The 15,809-nt window shown below is 45.0% G+C and overlaps 1 protein-coding gene across 11 annotated transcripts in view; it reads right to left on the bottom strand.

Moving 5' to 3' along the window:
- LOC125146765 (uncharacterized) overlaps positions 1-15,809 on the bottom strand; it is a 325,550-nt gene that overhangs the window by 112,880 nt on the left and 196,861 nt on the right. For 10 of the 11 annotated variants that reach the window (XR_007144881.1, XR_007144883.1, XR_007144880.1 and 7 more), the window contains one exon: positions 8,786-8,961. Coding sequence is in view for 2 of the 11 variants with exons in the window: in XM_047823560.1 (XP_047679516.1) it covers positions 8,786-8,961 (176 nt within the window). In the remaining 9 variants the exon portion in view is untranslated. Of the gene's footprint in view, positions 1-1,364; positions 1,452-8,785; positions 8,962-15,809 lie in introns of those variants that run through there. The other variant, XM_047823561.1, reaches the window with a different exon arrangement.

Raw genomic sequence — 15,809 nt, 5'->3', positions numbered from 1 at the left:
GGGGCTTGAACTCACGAACTGTGAGATCATGACCTGAGACAAAGTCAGATATTTAACCGACTGAGCCAGCCAGGCGCCCAGGATGAGTAGTTTTCTACGCTAAGTGGAACACTGTAGAAAGAAGATGCTCTGGGCAGAAGTAACAGACTACACCAAGGCCAGGAAGGGAGACAGACAGCACTGGAGTTCAGCATGGCTGGATCCCACAGCAAGGTGGAGAAGTGATAATGAAGGGAGACAGGGCTAAAAATGTGGGTGTCATCCAAGGAACAAGGGCCTTAGACAAGCCATGATGAAGCTGAAGAGTGGCCTGAAGGGCTCCCTACACTGTCAGGAGAACCAAGGAATTGTGAAGGACAAATGAATGAATGAATGAATAAATGAATGATCCCTATGACACCTGACATTCCAGAAAGTGCTCTTGTGCATAGATTGTTTCACTTAAAAAATAAGGGAAATTCTTGTGCTCCATCGAAGAGTTTTAAAAAACCTTTACACCTGGCATCATCCATGAAACCCGACATCATTCAGCCGAAATCACTTCATAAGTAGGGGTATGGGAGGGAGAATGTGGAGGGGCATCTGCGTGAGCCAGGGAGCTGCCCTCACTTCAGCACCCTCCTGAACCAGCTGACAATCTCAGGGCACACAGTGGGATCGGTGCTGACATACTTCATGGGCCCCAACTGACTTTCTGTGACATGCTGCCTCTTCCCGTGGAGGGGGCTGTGTCTCTACTGGTAGGCAGGGGGCTCACAGGTTGGAGGTCTCCAAACCTCCAGTGCAACAGAGAGGCCACTAGGCCCAGCGGAGCAGCTCCAAGTTCATGGCCTGGGACTGGTCTCAGCCTAAATCCACACGTCACCACTTAGCCGTTGTGTGACTGGAGGAGTACCTGTAGTCTGAACTTCCCCTTCCCGGTGTACAGAGTGTTCAAGTGTCCCAGCGTGCCCGGGGACAGCCCAGAATTCTGCCTGCTGCTCTGCTGTAATGGGTGACAGGGCCTCCTTTTGCTCTCAAAATGATCAACTCATGATACGACCCCCTCACTCATCTTCCCCATCTCTGTTCTACTGTTGCTAAGTAGGTGAAACGCATTAACACTGTTTTGGTTGGGACCGTTTGTGGGGCAAGTATTTACTAATGTAAACGGCAGAGGGAGTTTTGGCTCACCTCACTAAAAATACAGATTTTCAAGTTCGAGGCTGTGGGATGTGTACTTTGTAGCTTGGCACAACTTTCTCAGTATTCTTACTTTTCCTCCTCAGCCTCTTTAAACCTTGTCTGGAAATCTGGTTACTTGTACGCATGGTGGGGTGAACAGAACATGAGGTTTGGAGCCGGAAGACATCCTAGTGGACTCCGAACTTCCCTGGGTATGAATTTCCTTGTCACACATACATCACTGGGCGTCCGTAAGGGTCCAGGGAGACCCTCCGTGTGGAAATGCTCTGTAAACACAAAGCAGGTGAGTGGGTGTAAAAGGACAGCACAGCAGTTCGTAACAAAAGCTACCTTGCTTCCAAACGTGTGCAAGACTGACCTCTGATCCTAATCTTCTATAGAGACCAAAAGAATAAACACTGTTGGGGTTCAGAAATGGTAACAGTTGAGGAGCACGACAGGACGTGCCTGGAAGGTGGACATGAACGGGGAAGAGAGAAGATCAGGGCATGCTTTGGGATTTCTTCCACAACGATGGAGTGACAACAAAGTGTTCCCAATTGTTGGGGTGACTGGAGTGACAGCGGAGAAGGGCGGTTGAGGAACACGGACCTTGGACCGAGACAGCCTGGGTTTGAGGATTAAATGGGATCATGGAATAAGATGCGTAGTACAGTACCCGACACACAGAGAGTGATCAACGAGCAGGTGTTCACTGTGATTAGCATGTGATTCACCCAGGCTGGGTGGCGCCTCCTGCAAAGGGCTTAATGCCTGGGCGCTGACTCCACATCGTCACCCTCCTCCTTTTGTTGATATGAACAAGTGGGGATGGCAACCATCGAGCAACATTTGGTGGCAAAGGGTGATTCAGTAGGACCCAGGGTTGGATTATTTCCTGTGCGCAGTGGATTTCACTCACAAACTGCTCACAGAGGAAAACTTCTCACCAAGATGGGACATCTTCCTTCGGGGTCCCTGGGGTGTGAGAGGCATGAGGGGTAAGTGAAAGGGTCGGAGGGAGGAAGTCTGGCTACTCCCTGAACTGCCAGAAGTGCTCCCCTGGGTTTCCGACATTTGTTGTGTTTGTTCACTCTGTAATGTCGGGGAAGGTCTGGGCGTGTTCAGTAGACATGCTTTGGGAGGCCGTGCTGACTCTTGGAGCCACGTCCTGGACCCCACGGATGGCTGCACAATCCCACAATCCCACAGGTTATGTCCAGACGATGTGATGGGCATCACCTGAGCATCTGCTGCAGTGGACAAATGCTCTTCCAAAAACGGGTCAATCTCATAAAGGCATAGCGTTAGGGGGTTCCTAGGTGGTGATGAACACTTCTGAATGTGTGTGATAGTGCAGACACCGATCTCTGCGTGTGAAGAAATTATACAGAGCTAGCACACGCACACGGGTACATGTAAACCTGGTGAAATCTGAATGAGGTCTGTACATTGTACCAATGTCAGCCTCCTGGTTTTGATATTGTACGAAAGTTATGGGAAAACACTACCTTTGGGGGAAGCTGGGTGCAGGGTACATGGGAACTCTCTGTACTGTTTTTGCAATTTTCTCTGAGCCTGTAAGTATTTCAAAATTAAAAATATTTCTTAATGGATCAGGCTCAAAATGGAGTAATTACTCTATGTTTCCCACTGTTTATGTTTGAGTAGGAAATAGGAAAATTAAATTAGTTAATACATGCAAGAGAACCTAGAAGAATGCCTGTTTATTTTTACTACCTTCAAATTCACTTAGTCTACTTTCTTAGATGTTTATTTTTTACAACCTCCAGGACCTTTCTGTTAAAGTCTTTGGAGATCAGCCCTGACTCATCATCCAGCCCCGCTGTGCCTAAGAGCAGTACGTGTCAGTCTCTAATTACAGGCAAATCACCTCAAAATATTTTCTTAAAATATAGGTTTGGATGTGGTTGGTCAGGGTGTCCATAGATAAAGTTCCTGACTCTGGGAGCTTTCACTGACAAGAGAGGACATGAGCCTTCTCACACAAGCTTCTGCCATAAATGTTTCTACAGCCCAGATAGAGGGGATATATTTGGGGACCCCCATGAAAGATGGTGAATCCCTAGGTGACTGATACAGCTCCTGCCCTTCTAAGCCAGAAAAGACCCTGGGAAGGCGGGCCCTGTTGTTTCACACATGCTGTTTCACTGATTCTCATTATGCATTCCATTACTGGGACTTCAACCCCAATGCTATGCTAGACTCTGAGAAAATAAGGAGTAAGATATACCCCCTGCCCTCAAGAAGCTTCTGGTGGAGGGTACACAGTTAAAATGGAGTGTCCTGGGTTTCAGGGGAGGAATGCAAATGTGCTCTGAGAGCCTGGAAAAGAGGCTTTCAATCAGATCAGGGAGGACTTCCCAGAGAGGGCGACCCTCACACCGAAGAAGCTGAAAGCAATCCTAAGAATTAGCAAGGCAGGTGAGAGGAGAGGAAAGGGAGGGCAGCATCCTGCCAGGCAGGGGAGACAGTGTGAGCAAGGGCACAGGAGGTTGAGAGACGGGAGTTTCTTCGTAGAACCAGCCAGAGTTAGGTGGGGCTGGGATAGGCCTGCTCATCGCAAAGCGGCAGGAGATGGTGGATAAGCATGGCCAAATTGCTTTGGGAAACTGTGGGTGAAATAAAGCCTGACCACCTTTATTGTGCAGGACATCTCACAACCTTTGGTACGTTCTTCACATCACACGTGTCCTAGAGGGATGATCATATACAGCATTTCCCCCCTCTTGTGGAACAGAAACGCTTCACATCAAGACATCCGGCAGGGCGTAGCTTCTCTTATGCATCCGTGGGAAACACTGGGCTACTCAGACAGGTTCAGACCAAGACAACATGAAGATATTTTTCAGGGGATCCAGAGTGCTAAGTAACCTTACTTTTTTGGCCAGAGTTTCATGGCCAGCTACTGAGTCATGCTGTGCTGGGCTAAGCTAGTCTCCCCCAGTCAGTCTCTGTAGCAGGACTACAGGGGTTCAACAGTCTCCCATTCTGTTAGCATGAGGGCATCTGCCCAAGCCATGGGGCCGGCTAAGGGTCCCATCTCTTCTTGGTCAACTAACTCATCTTCCCAGGTGTCTGCAAAAAATTAGAGACAGACAAGGCATCTTGCCCCGTGAAAAGAAATGCTGAAATGGATCCTCTTGGCAGTGATTACTCAAAAGGAGAACAATGAAAAATCAAAAATTAATCAAACCTTGAAATATAACCAGGGCTGGGTTATATTTCACAATTGGTGAAATTGTATTTTGTTTTCATAATAAGAGCAGGACTGATGATTTTATTATATATATACATATATATGTATATAAATATATATATATAATTTTACATATTTTAGAATGCTGGAGTGGGTAGAAAACACTCTGGAGTCAATTTGAGCCCCGAAAATAAGATCATAACAAATCACGAGCTCAAGCCCCCACCCCTCACCTCCTCTACTCCTGCATGCCCCACCCCCACAGTAGTTATAAATACTTCCAACCAAGAAAAATATTTCTCATACGCCTTAGAGTAGGATTTACTGCCTCGGTTCTCCACCAGCAATTCCTCGATTATCGGCTCACTAAATATTTATGAGGGCTTTTCCAAGGTACAAATGCTCTGAATTCAGTCCCCATGGCCATTGCACCAATGAAATGTGTGACATTCAAGCTCACTCTTGCTTCACTAGTCCTGTCTGTAAGCCATCCTTGCCTATATGGACTTCAGGTGTTATACTTTAGGGTTTTTACTCTTTGAAACAAATAGTAAATACTGGTGGACCCTAGCTAAAGAGGAGATAGTACCTACCTGGAACACTGAAAAAGACAGGAGATTCATCAAAGAATACAGAGCACTGCTCACATTTTGAGGTGTAATCTCAGGCGGGAGCTTTAATGGATTCTTAGGTCAGACTTACAGAAGCATGGGTGCCCACAAGACGGGTCAAGTATGGGAGAGCCCTCTGTAACTGACCTGGCTGACAGTAGATTGTACCTCACAGGTCCTTAGCTCAACAATGAAAATAATTTTTTCCCTCTGCTCTCTCATAAATCCAGCCCTCAGCTGAAAGGTTGTGTACCTGACCTCACCTTTGAGGAAAATGGGGTGTGGGAAGTAATGGGACACTGGAATGTGAGCCTAGAGTTCAGATCTGAAAAGCTTTCCCTTGGTGGGGGCGGAGAATGGATGCGGAGCCCTAACACCAAGCATCTTCTCTTTGTCTCCACCACTTAGTCCCCTGGCCTTCATCCTCTTCAACTGGTACCACCAAATACACATGATCTGAATGATCTTCAGGGTCACTAGACAGAACCAGCAAGGTCGTCTTTCTGTACTTTGAAAGCCCAACCCTTCCTTTCATAATTTCAGGTAAAGCTTTATGGCTGCAGCAAGAGAATAACCACGCACATACACACACACATGCACACACACACACACACACACGCACACACACACACACACACACACACACATGCACACACACACACACACATACACCCTGCCTCTATGCCTGTTCTTTTTATAGGCTGTAGCACATCTGTTCATTGTAAGGCTGCAGAAACCTAAAACCTGAAATGTTGATAGAAACAGATATGTTTTATACCATGTGCTAAAAGAAAAATTAATGAGGCAAATATTGTTCCTATGGCCAACGTGGGATGGAAAAAAGTGACAACCTCCATCTATATCACTGCAATCATGAGGCAAGAGATGAGACTAGCGAACAAAGTCGTCTAATTTTAATCCCTCCGGGAGGAAAACTGCATTTCTGTTAAGGAGGCGGCTCTTCTGAGGGCCGCGGGAAAGGGTGCCAGAGATACATGCGATGGCTCCACACGTGAGTGAGCGTTTGTGCTTACCCAAGGCCCGGCCACATCCCAGGGCCTGTCCCTAAGTCCTGGAGGAGTCGGGGGTGGCAGAAGTCACCAGGGAGAGGGCCGGGCCAGGAGGCCTGCGGGGAAGCTGTCAGGTTCATTGGTTTTGTGCCAGGATGGAAAGAGGTTGGGCAGACGTCCAGAGAGGAGCTTGGTAGAACTGCCTGGGATGGCAGTGAACTATGGATTGGGAGTCAGAAGTTTACCCAGTGGTGTGAGGGTCTGGGGATTCCTCACACCGCGGAAACTTGACCTTCAACCTCAATAAAGGGACTCGGCCGCGGATGTGGGAAAGGAGAGAGGGACAGACTGAATGGTCTGAAAAGCATGGGGTCCCAGAGGGAAAGAGGTCAGCCCATGTCTCTACGAACAAAGCCCTCAGAGGTCTGAGTCCAGGTCAGGGGAGCAAGATTGTAAAATGCCCCTGAACTCTCAGGACTGGGCTCCTGTTCCGACCTTTCTAAGCCCGTTGTGGTGTTTGTGGGGCTTTAGGGAGAATGGCTGGCAGGTGGGGGCAACAAAGCCAGGGATGGGAATAAGTTACAAAAGGCAGGGGTCGGAGGGCTGGGCCTGGGTGATCCCAGAGTGGGGGTGGGCCACGGAGGGGATGCTGGAAGGTGATGATGGGGTGCCAGAACAATGAGAATGCCATGGGGGAGGAAGAGGCATCGTTGGGGTAGACTTGTCCATTCATTTCGCACGCAAGGGCTGTGCCATGGAGACTGCAGACACAGACCACAGACTGGAGTGTGCTTGCCTGCCTCTCCCCCACCAGCACCGGCCCCTGTAAGCCCTCCCCCCACACTTGCTAACAACAGAGGGGGCTGTGGGTCTTTGTCTTAGAGCTGGAATACTCCCCTTCCTGAGTCCTTCCCACCCACCAAGCCAGAGGCTCTGCCCCTGCAGTGAGGGAACATCTGTGCCCTGAGACAAGGCCAGAACTGAACTGATTAATTTACTAATCCTTTAAAATCAGCTCCAGCTCCCAGAGTGAGAAACAAAAACAAAAAAAGAAAAAATAAAATAAAACAAAAACAAAAACAAACAAACAAAACAATAAATTGCCCCTTTTCTTCTTCTTCTTTTTTTAAAATGGGAACTTGAAGAGGAACAAAAGAATTCCCTGAGAACCACTAAATTTGTGCTTATCTTACTGGGGGCTCTTCTCACCTTTTTGTACCAAACTTCCCCAAATGCCTATGTGTCCTTTTGAATTCCACCTGCTGTACACCTAGGAATGGTCTAACCGGCCCATCATTCCTCTGAATATACACAATCTAAAGATGCAAAGACAATCCAGGGACTTAAAAAATCCTCCAGGGATCCAAGTCAAAGTCTGCATCTGCTTAGAGTCTTGATGACTATGAGATCCACGATGCTCGTGGCTACAGTGCCAGGCTCTGCAGGAAGGTCTGAGTTATTGGGGTATCTTCCCTACTTAAATAAGAAAGAGCCAAATGTATAACATGCAAAATAGTTCAATGCAAAATTGCTCCCACCACTGGGAAATGGAGAGAGTTGCAGCTCCAGAGACAACTTTATGGGGTCTCCTGGCATTGTGGAGCTTATTAAAATCATAGATCACAGAGCTGAGGGCTGAAGGGAATTTCAGCCCTACTTCCATTATTCTCCCTACTCCCCTAAGTAAGAGTCGCTGTAATCTCTCCGTAAAAGGTAAGATGGTGGAAGAGATGGCACAGTGGACATGACCCTGAACTGACCCCCATTGTGCCCACACTTCCTCACCATCCCGATCCGTTTGCCCCTAGGCTTCCACAGCAGTCCATCTGATGGTTTCTCTGTCCTTGGTGAGGGTTCGTGTGCTTGATCAAAACCCTCCATGTGTGAGAAAAGCCGCCTTTTCTCCCATCTCCTCCTTCCCTTTCCCACTACCTCTCACCTCTTCAAGAGGAAAAACCACCTATTCTCTCTCTGATTTCCCACTCCTCCCATTCTGCCAGTCTTCTGTCACTTCTATACTGGGCTCTGAGGCAGACAGCTCACTGAGACTGAAACTGAGACTGAAACCAGTTTTTGTACTGGTTATTTCACCTTGAGCAAATCCCACCGCCCTGACCTGTCACCAACATGCCCTGAGGTCTGGGGAACAGTCTCCCACTCATGATGGAAGGAGTGGGAGGGAGCTGTCCTGGCAGTCATTGAGTCTGGGTTCTAGTTTCAACTCTAGGTTAACAGTGTGGGTAGGCTTGGGACGATCCCTGAATTCCTTACCATATTCCTTTTTAAGTGAAAATAAAACTCATTTCACAGGATGGTCGGAAGGATTAACAATGATGACGGAAAGGCTTTGCCTCTGTAAACCACAGACAGATGTCATGCAAGGTATTAGCTTCGTTATTATCCTACCCTATTGTTGAGGTCCCTAACATGGAACCTGGGTAAGTTGGCCCTATGTTAGGCAATGCCCAGCATATGACCCCCCCTCTCTAAGGATTGATCTCCTTTACAGAGTGGGCCTGGGGAATGATATTTCTCTTCCCCCATCTTTCCCTCCTACTCAAAAGCCATTGACCACAGGCGTGGTCACCTGACCTAAACAGATGAATCCTATTCTCTCACCAGGGGGTTTAGAGTTAGGATTCTGAGACCCTAGTCAATATCTGATGCTCACTTCAATGGAGGACACAAAAAGATGAGCGATGAGGAATGGTTATATTTGGGTCATACACAAAGAAACAGAAAAAGAGAGAAGTAGGAAGCAGCCACTTGCATTCACCTACCTTTGCATCCAAGGTACAGGCTCTAGAACTATGAATGCTGCAGCAGGAGATGAACCAATGGATCCTGGATGGGCTAGGATGGGTCCAATATGCGCTGGTGTTCCCCGGCAAGGGAGGGGGTGCATCCCCTGACATCCAGACTTGCTTGATCCCCACAGCGAGGCCATGGTGTTCTCCTGTTGAACAGAAATCATTTCACATAATGTCGACATCAGACACCACTCTGTGACCAGGATGGATCAACACAAAAAACAAGACCACTTCATAACTATGTCTGAATACAGACAAAACGTGAACATTGTCCAACTACAGAAATGATCAAACATCCCCCCTATTCTGGCTAACAGAAGTGACTGCTGACTCTTTACCAATCACAGCCTCGGGCTGAGTCTAGTCCTCCCCTCCTTCTAGACAAGATAAGCCCATGGAGAGAACGGAGGAGGGTACTTGTTGGGATGAGAATTGGGTGTTGTATGGAAACCAATTTGACAATGAGTTATATTTTTTTAAAAAAAAGATAAGCCCATGTAATTCAAACAGCCTTGAAAATATCGACCAGCTCTCCCCACAATGACTCTAGGCACTTTTTAGAACATCAAAGGTATAAAGGAAACCATTTCTACACTGCTTGTACTCTCCTGCCTTTCTCTCTCTCCATAATAGCCTCACAGCTTAATTGTCACTAATAAAAAGTCCATTCATATGTCTTAGTGCTTCTAAGTAAAGCAATAATGGGGGGCCTGGTGCCCTGCTTCTCATCACAAGATAACAGGGTATAATTTCTTATATTTAAGCAGACCTAACTATCAGGAATACAACAACATTCTTCTCACTTTCACAATATAATCACGTTTGTATCTTGATGAAAAAAAATAATTTGTGCGTAAAAATCAATATGGAGCTCTTTTTTTCTGTGTGCAAACACCAATACCTCCCTTGACCAAAGAGAGAAGAAAAATCAATATTAAAACAAAGGAAACATTGGATGGTTGATGTCTTTGACTTTTTCAAATTCAGAAGAATTTTCCAGATACAGAAACCTCTTAATTGAAATCTCTCTTCTGTTCAAGTTGGCATTCTGCAATTATGATGACAATAAATGCTTTCTATTCTGGATGAAAGCAAATGTTCTCTGATCCCTGGAGCGCAATAATGGAACATTCACTTTTAGGTTATGGGACATTGATATCTTCCCTGGAAAAAGTTTAATGGGTTAAGAAGCAGAAACTGTTCCTTTCTGGTCACCCCTTCTCTGCAGGACGTCTAGGGATAGACCTCACTATTCCATATCAAAAGCCACACTTCTTTATGTTTTATATTTTGGGTTTTTGACTAAGATTTCACTTTTTAAAAGGTGCTTTCTTGTCAGTAACAATGAGCAAACTGAGTCCCTGGATCTCAGATTCTAAATATCATTTTCCACTAAAAAGAATCAGACCTCACTTAAAGAAAATGAAAAGAAAGAAAGAAAGAAAGAAAAAAAGAAAGAAAGAAAGAAAGAATAAAACAACCACCACCACGACAAAACACAATACAACACAACAAAACGAACACACTGATTCCAGGCCCTGGGAAGTAAAAGCACAAGGTGACCTGCAAGCCTATGAAATCTTGTTGTACCAGAGACAAGGAAGTGCTCAGAGACTAAGGGGTCTATGCCAAAAATATTCATAAAACAACTTAAGGGGCATATATTGGCCAAATCAAATTTAAAACAAAACAAAACAAAACAAAACAAAACAAAACTCCATCCATAGTAGTTGTCAACACCAATAGAGAGAAAGAGGATCATGGGACAGGGAGGAAAGCCCTCCTTTACAGAAGAATACCAGCTAAATAAAAGTGGAATGAATCACAGAAATAGGAAATTGCCATCTTTCATCCTTACTATGATAATTGTTTCAGGGAAAGACCATGGACCTCAAGGGGTCAAAGAGTGCAGTGAGTGGACAATTTGGCCACTACCAAATACCAATGCCCATTTTGATTAACTAATTACAAAAAGGACAGTAGATCCTAATGAAGGAGTGACCCGGTAGCCACCACCTTAACCCTGGGATCCAGGCTGGTGTCATTTAGAGGAAGTCTGGCAGCACGTGACTACTAGCAGCTCGCAACAGGAAACACGAAACAACACCAACAAAGTGTTCTTTTTTTTTTTTTAATTTTTTTTTAACGTTTGTTTATTTTTGAGACAAAGAGAGACAAAGCATGAACGGGGGAGGGTCAGAGAGAGGGAGACACAGAATCCGAAACAGGCTCCAGGCTCCGAGCTGTCAGCACAGAGCCCCACGTGGGGCTCAAACTCACGGACCGCGAGATCATGACCTGAGCCAAAGTCGGCCGCTCAACCAACTGAGCCACCCAGGCGCCCCACACCAACAAAGTGTTCTTGTTGGAAAGGATGGCTCTGAATCTGAGTCTCCAGAGGGCCCTTCAATTATAGGAAATACAGGAGATATAAGAAGAGATTAAATGACACATTGGAAGCAATTAGAACAATCCACAGTGTGGGATACTCTAATAAGAAAACTGGCCTGATGCCAAAAAATGAATCTCATTAAAGAAAGAAAAAAAAATTCTAGATTAAAAGAGATGAAAACCTCGCAATAGCCAAATATAGTTTATGAGCTTTGACTGAATCCTGGTTGGAAAATAAATAGCTATAAAACATATTTTTTGGACAAATGGGAAGATATGAACATGACTGGATATTGGAGAAGTACTGTTAATTTCCTTAGGTACAATAATGGTGCCATGGTTTTGAGGAAAATGTCCTTAATCTTGGTAGTTTAAGTATCATGTTCTTTGCAACTTCACATTTATTTATTTATTTATTTATTTATTTATTTTTAAATGTTTTATATATTTTTGAGAGAGATAGAGAAACAGAATAAGCAGGGGAGGGGCAGAGAGAGAGGGAGACACAGAATCCGAGGCAGGCTCCAGGCTCTGAGCTGTAGGCACAGAACCCAATGGGGGACCACGAGACCACAAACCTGAGATCATGACCTGAGCCACCCAGGCACCCTACAACTTCACTTTTAAACCCGTTCGAGAGGACAGGAGGGGGAGGAAGGAAATTGGGAGCGAGGAAGCAACAACTCTGGCAGAATGTTAAGAATTATTAAATTGGGGGCACCCTGGTGGCGCAGTCAGTGAAGCATCTGACTCTTGATCTCGGCTCAGGTCATGACCTCACAGTTGGTGAGATCAAGCCCTGCTTCAGGCTCTGTGCTGACAGCACAGAGCCTGCTTGGGATTCTATCTCTCCCTCTCAAAATAAATAAATAAAGTTGAACAAAAAAAGAATTATTAAATCTAAATGGAGGATCTATGAGGTTTTATTGTTCTCAGCTTTTCTATTGCTACCAGTTGAGTTCTCCAGGAGGCTGACTCTGAGATAAAGGTTAGCTGAAGGGGGGCAGGCAGGTGGTTTATTAGGGCATGCTGTTAGGATCATCATTGTTGGAGAGAGGAAGGAAGCAGGATAGGGCAGAGGAAGGAGTTGGACTCTGTTACAAATACAAGCACTCTACTGCGTCGATCCTTCTGGGAGTTTGGAGCTGGGATGGCCCTTGCTGGTTGTCCCCTGTTAGGGTGAGGGAGCAGGGCCATTATTCTCTCTGCCCTCCACCCCCTGCCAGGGTGTCAAATGACTGACTGAATGACTTCAGTTCTGAATGGGAGATCTGGGTGACACAGCACAACATTCATAAATTTGGAATATTTTCTATTAAAAGCTTGGGGGTGGGATGTAAAAAGGGGTTGCTTTGCCCTGAAAACATTGGATAACCACTGGCCTACATTCTCTTCATCCTTATAAAACTCTTCAAATACTGGGGCGCTTGGGTGGCTCAGTTGGTTAAACTTCTGACTCAGTTTAGTTTCAGGTCATGATCTCATGGTTTGTGAGTTCGAGTCCCATGTCGGGCTCTGCACTGATAGCCCAGAGCCTGCTTGGAATTCTCTCTCCCTCTCTCTCTGGCCCTCTCCACTCTAAAATAAATAAAAAAATAAATAAAACACTTCAAGTACAATTGACAACCCCACTTTAAAGACGAGGGAACAGGGGCAGCACTAAGTCAAATCACCATCCCAGGGTAAGTGGTAGGGCTAGAATTCAGATCCACATTGTCTGACATCAGAAGTGTGGTATTGAACCACTGCACTATACCAGCCCTCTACACTCCTTTCCTCAGTTTCCCCATTCCTGCCTGGTCCATCTCTTACTGCCCCAGTTGCATGAGAAGGAGTAGCTCTCATCTGGTGGCTCATGCCATTTACAATGATTCCAAATCTTCCTCCACAGAAATCAGTATCTTCCCCATTCCAAGCCCATTCCCATGTTGTTTAATTAGGAAGGAAACTGATTGTGCTGTTTTAGCCTCCATGTGTCCTTCAGAAGGGCCCTTGGGTTACACCAAGGAAAGGGGCCAACAGATGTGGTTTTAAACTCTGAGTGTCACTGGCACGTAATAGGAACTTGAAACACGCTTATCAGATGGTTGAATAAAGGAAGCTTTAGTTGAATGCAGTAGGGAAATGCTGCATTTTAAAGGAGTCATAGAATGGAACTTTTTGCTGATATTTCCTGAATATCAGTGTTCTTACTTCATGGTTTAATGACACCTTGTGTGTGTGTATATGTGTGTGTGTGTGTGTGTGTGTGTGTGTGTGTCTGTCTGTCTGTCTGTCATACAAGTGCGAAGGAGAAAGCTCTCTCTCTCTGTCACAAGAACTTAAGAGGGCCCCAAAGCATGGTCACTTGAGCCTTGAAGCATTAAGACTTCAGTAACATAGCTTGTTCTGTCCACACACGTGTCATTTTCCTCCCCAGTGTACCCATACGTCTCCAGAATAACCCACACATTTTCAGGAAGCCACTTTGGAACCACCACTTTTCTCCTCCAACCCTCAAAGTTGTCACGGATTTTGACTAGTCATGCCTTGCTCCTTTCTTTCTGGTAACTCTTCTCTCTAGGATCCTATTACTGCTCTTAGATTTAGCTTCTAGGAGAATCTGCCCACACATGTATGTGGTTTCCCAGATAATCCGTGTCCAAACCTCAGTTGTAGATATACTTGAAGTTTTTATTTCCATTTCTCCCCTTCAAAGGGCTCTATTTATCTTTATCAGTACATGCATTAGGGGGCAGAGGAAAAGGCATCATCATTACATATGTTGTGTGTGTTCATGCATGTATGTATGTGTGTGCTATACACATATACATAAACATTTGCACATACACACATCTATATGCAACTCCAGACATGTAACATGATATGGTTAGTTCTCAAGTCATTGAATCCCCCTACACAGACTGAACAGCTCTGCCTCATAAGTTCACTCAGAGCACAGGGACATTTTGATAATTACTCAAAATTTTAGTGTAATTTATCTGCCCATTCATTTGTCTTCCCCATGAGCCTGAGAGCTCCTACTGGGAAATAAGCCTTATAACTTCTTAGTCTTTACATTCCCAGTGCCTGGTAAATAGTTGTTGTGTGCATTAATAAAAGAATCAATGCCAATCGACCATATCATTAAAGGGTCGCAGGACACGTGAGTGGTAAAGGGCTCTCAGGTCCTCCTGCCTCCTGCCTAGACAAACCTAGACAGTATTAGTCCTCTCAGATTTTTTTGTGCTCTTTTTAGAATGGAAATTCTTGGGGAAAAAAGTCCTTTATTTGTTCCACACAAAGACAGTGATGTTAAGAACTTCATAATTGTTTAATGCTAGTCAGAAATTTTATTCATGGCCTAAATTTAAAAATTGCTTTCCATTATTATCCCTCAAGTGTATGTGTGTATGTTTTTATATACTCATTCTAGTTTGTAAGCTCTTCAGAGAGAGGACTGGTCAATCTTCATAATATATTTATATGATTCCAACATATGGCCATATTAATCAACATTAAATTATAAGTAGCTATAGCTGTCACTTTAGAACACTGCTTTGGGAACAGCCATTAGCTGATGAACAAACAGCAACTCTATGACATTATCTATGACTGTCTCTAAACACCTGGCACTATAATTATTTGGTAGAACTGATGTTTGTAGTAGTAAAAGAACTTAGTGGTTGGTTTGAACTTGTTTTGTGCGACAGCTTCTAATTCAGGCATAGGCACAAGGATTTCTGGTTCACACACAGCCCTTCCCCTCTTCCCACACCCCTCCAGGACCCTGTCGCTTTCCAGTACTATCTTTCAATCCGGCTAGGGCACCATGGTCTCTTGTGGGCTTCTCTCCAGATTTGCTCCATGGGTACCAAGAGGAGGGTGGAGCAGACTCAACCTTAGAGAAGATGGGGATCAAAGGAACTTGGATTGCTAAATAGCAGTGAGAGGAAGAGCTAGGGGTATGAGGAGGAGAGAGATGGATGGAACTCATACTGTGGAGGGCTTATCACGTGCCAGGTATGATGTCAGACATTACGTCCATTCTTGCACTTAATCCCCTGAAAAATGTTATATTTAACATTTACAGAAGAGAAAATGAAGTTCCAGTTTCCAATGTCACACAAGGATGTGGCAGAACCCAAGCCAGTCATCTCTGATCCTGTCCGTGATAATTGGCTGGGAGCCCTGGTTTTTATAGCCAGCTCACTTCTCACTAAAGGAGCAACCTCAAATAATTTCACTGAATGAAACACTTTGAGGTTTTCTTCCCAAATATATTACTTATTGAAAACTTATAATCACTAATCGTCACATAATATCCTGTACTAATAACTGGCATCATCCATATCTCTTTCTACACTGTGAGAGAGTAGGCTATCACATCTCCCAGGAAGATCGCTATGCTCTCTTGCTCACTTCAGCTTGGTGGAAAAGAATATCTTTCCCTTAACCCCACTCTTGGCCAAAGTCTTAGTTAAAAATCACTTCATTTTAAATTAAAAAAAAAATCACCCTCACTCCATCTTGTCCGCACAAAAGGAAATTAGAAGGAGACACAGGTGTCTTAGGGAACCCACAGTCAGAAAGTATGATCAGTCCTCAAAAGGGGCTGGAACCA

Source organism: Prionailurus viverrinus, chromosome D1, assembly GCF_022837055.1.
Source record: "Prionailurus viverrinus isolate Anna chromosome D1, UM_Priviv_1.0, whole genome shotgun sequence".
Lineage (NCBI taxonomy): Eukaryota > Metazoa > Chordata > Mammalia > Carnivora > Felidae > Prionailurus > Prionailurus viverrinus.
The sequence above is the reverse complement of the archived record's forward strand: the minus strand, read 5'-3'. Positions and strand labels throughout refer to the sequence as shown.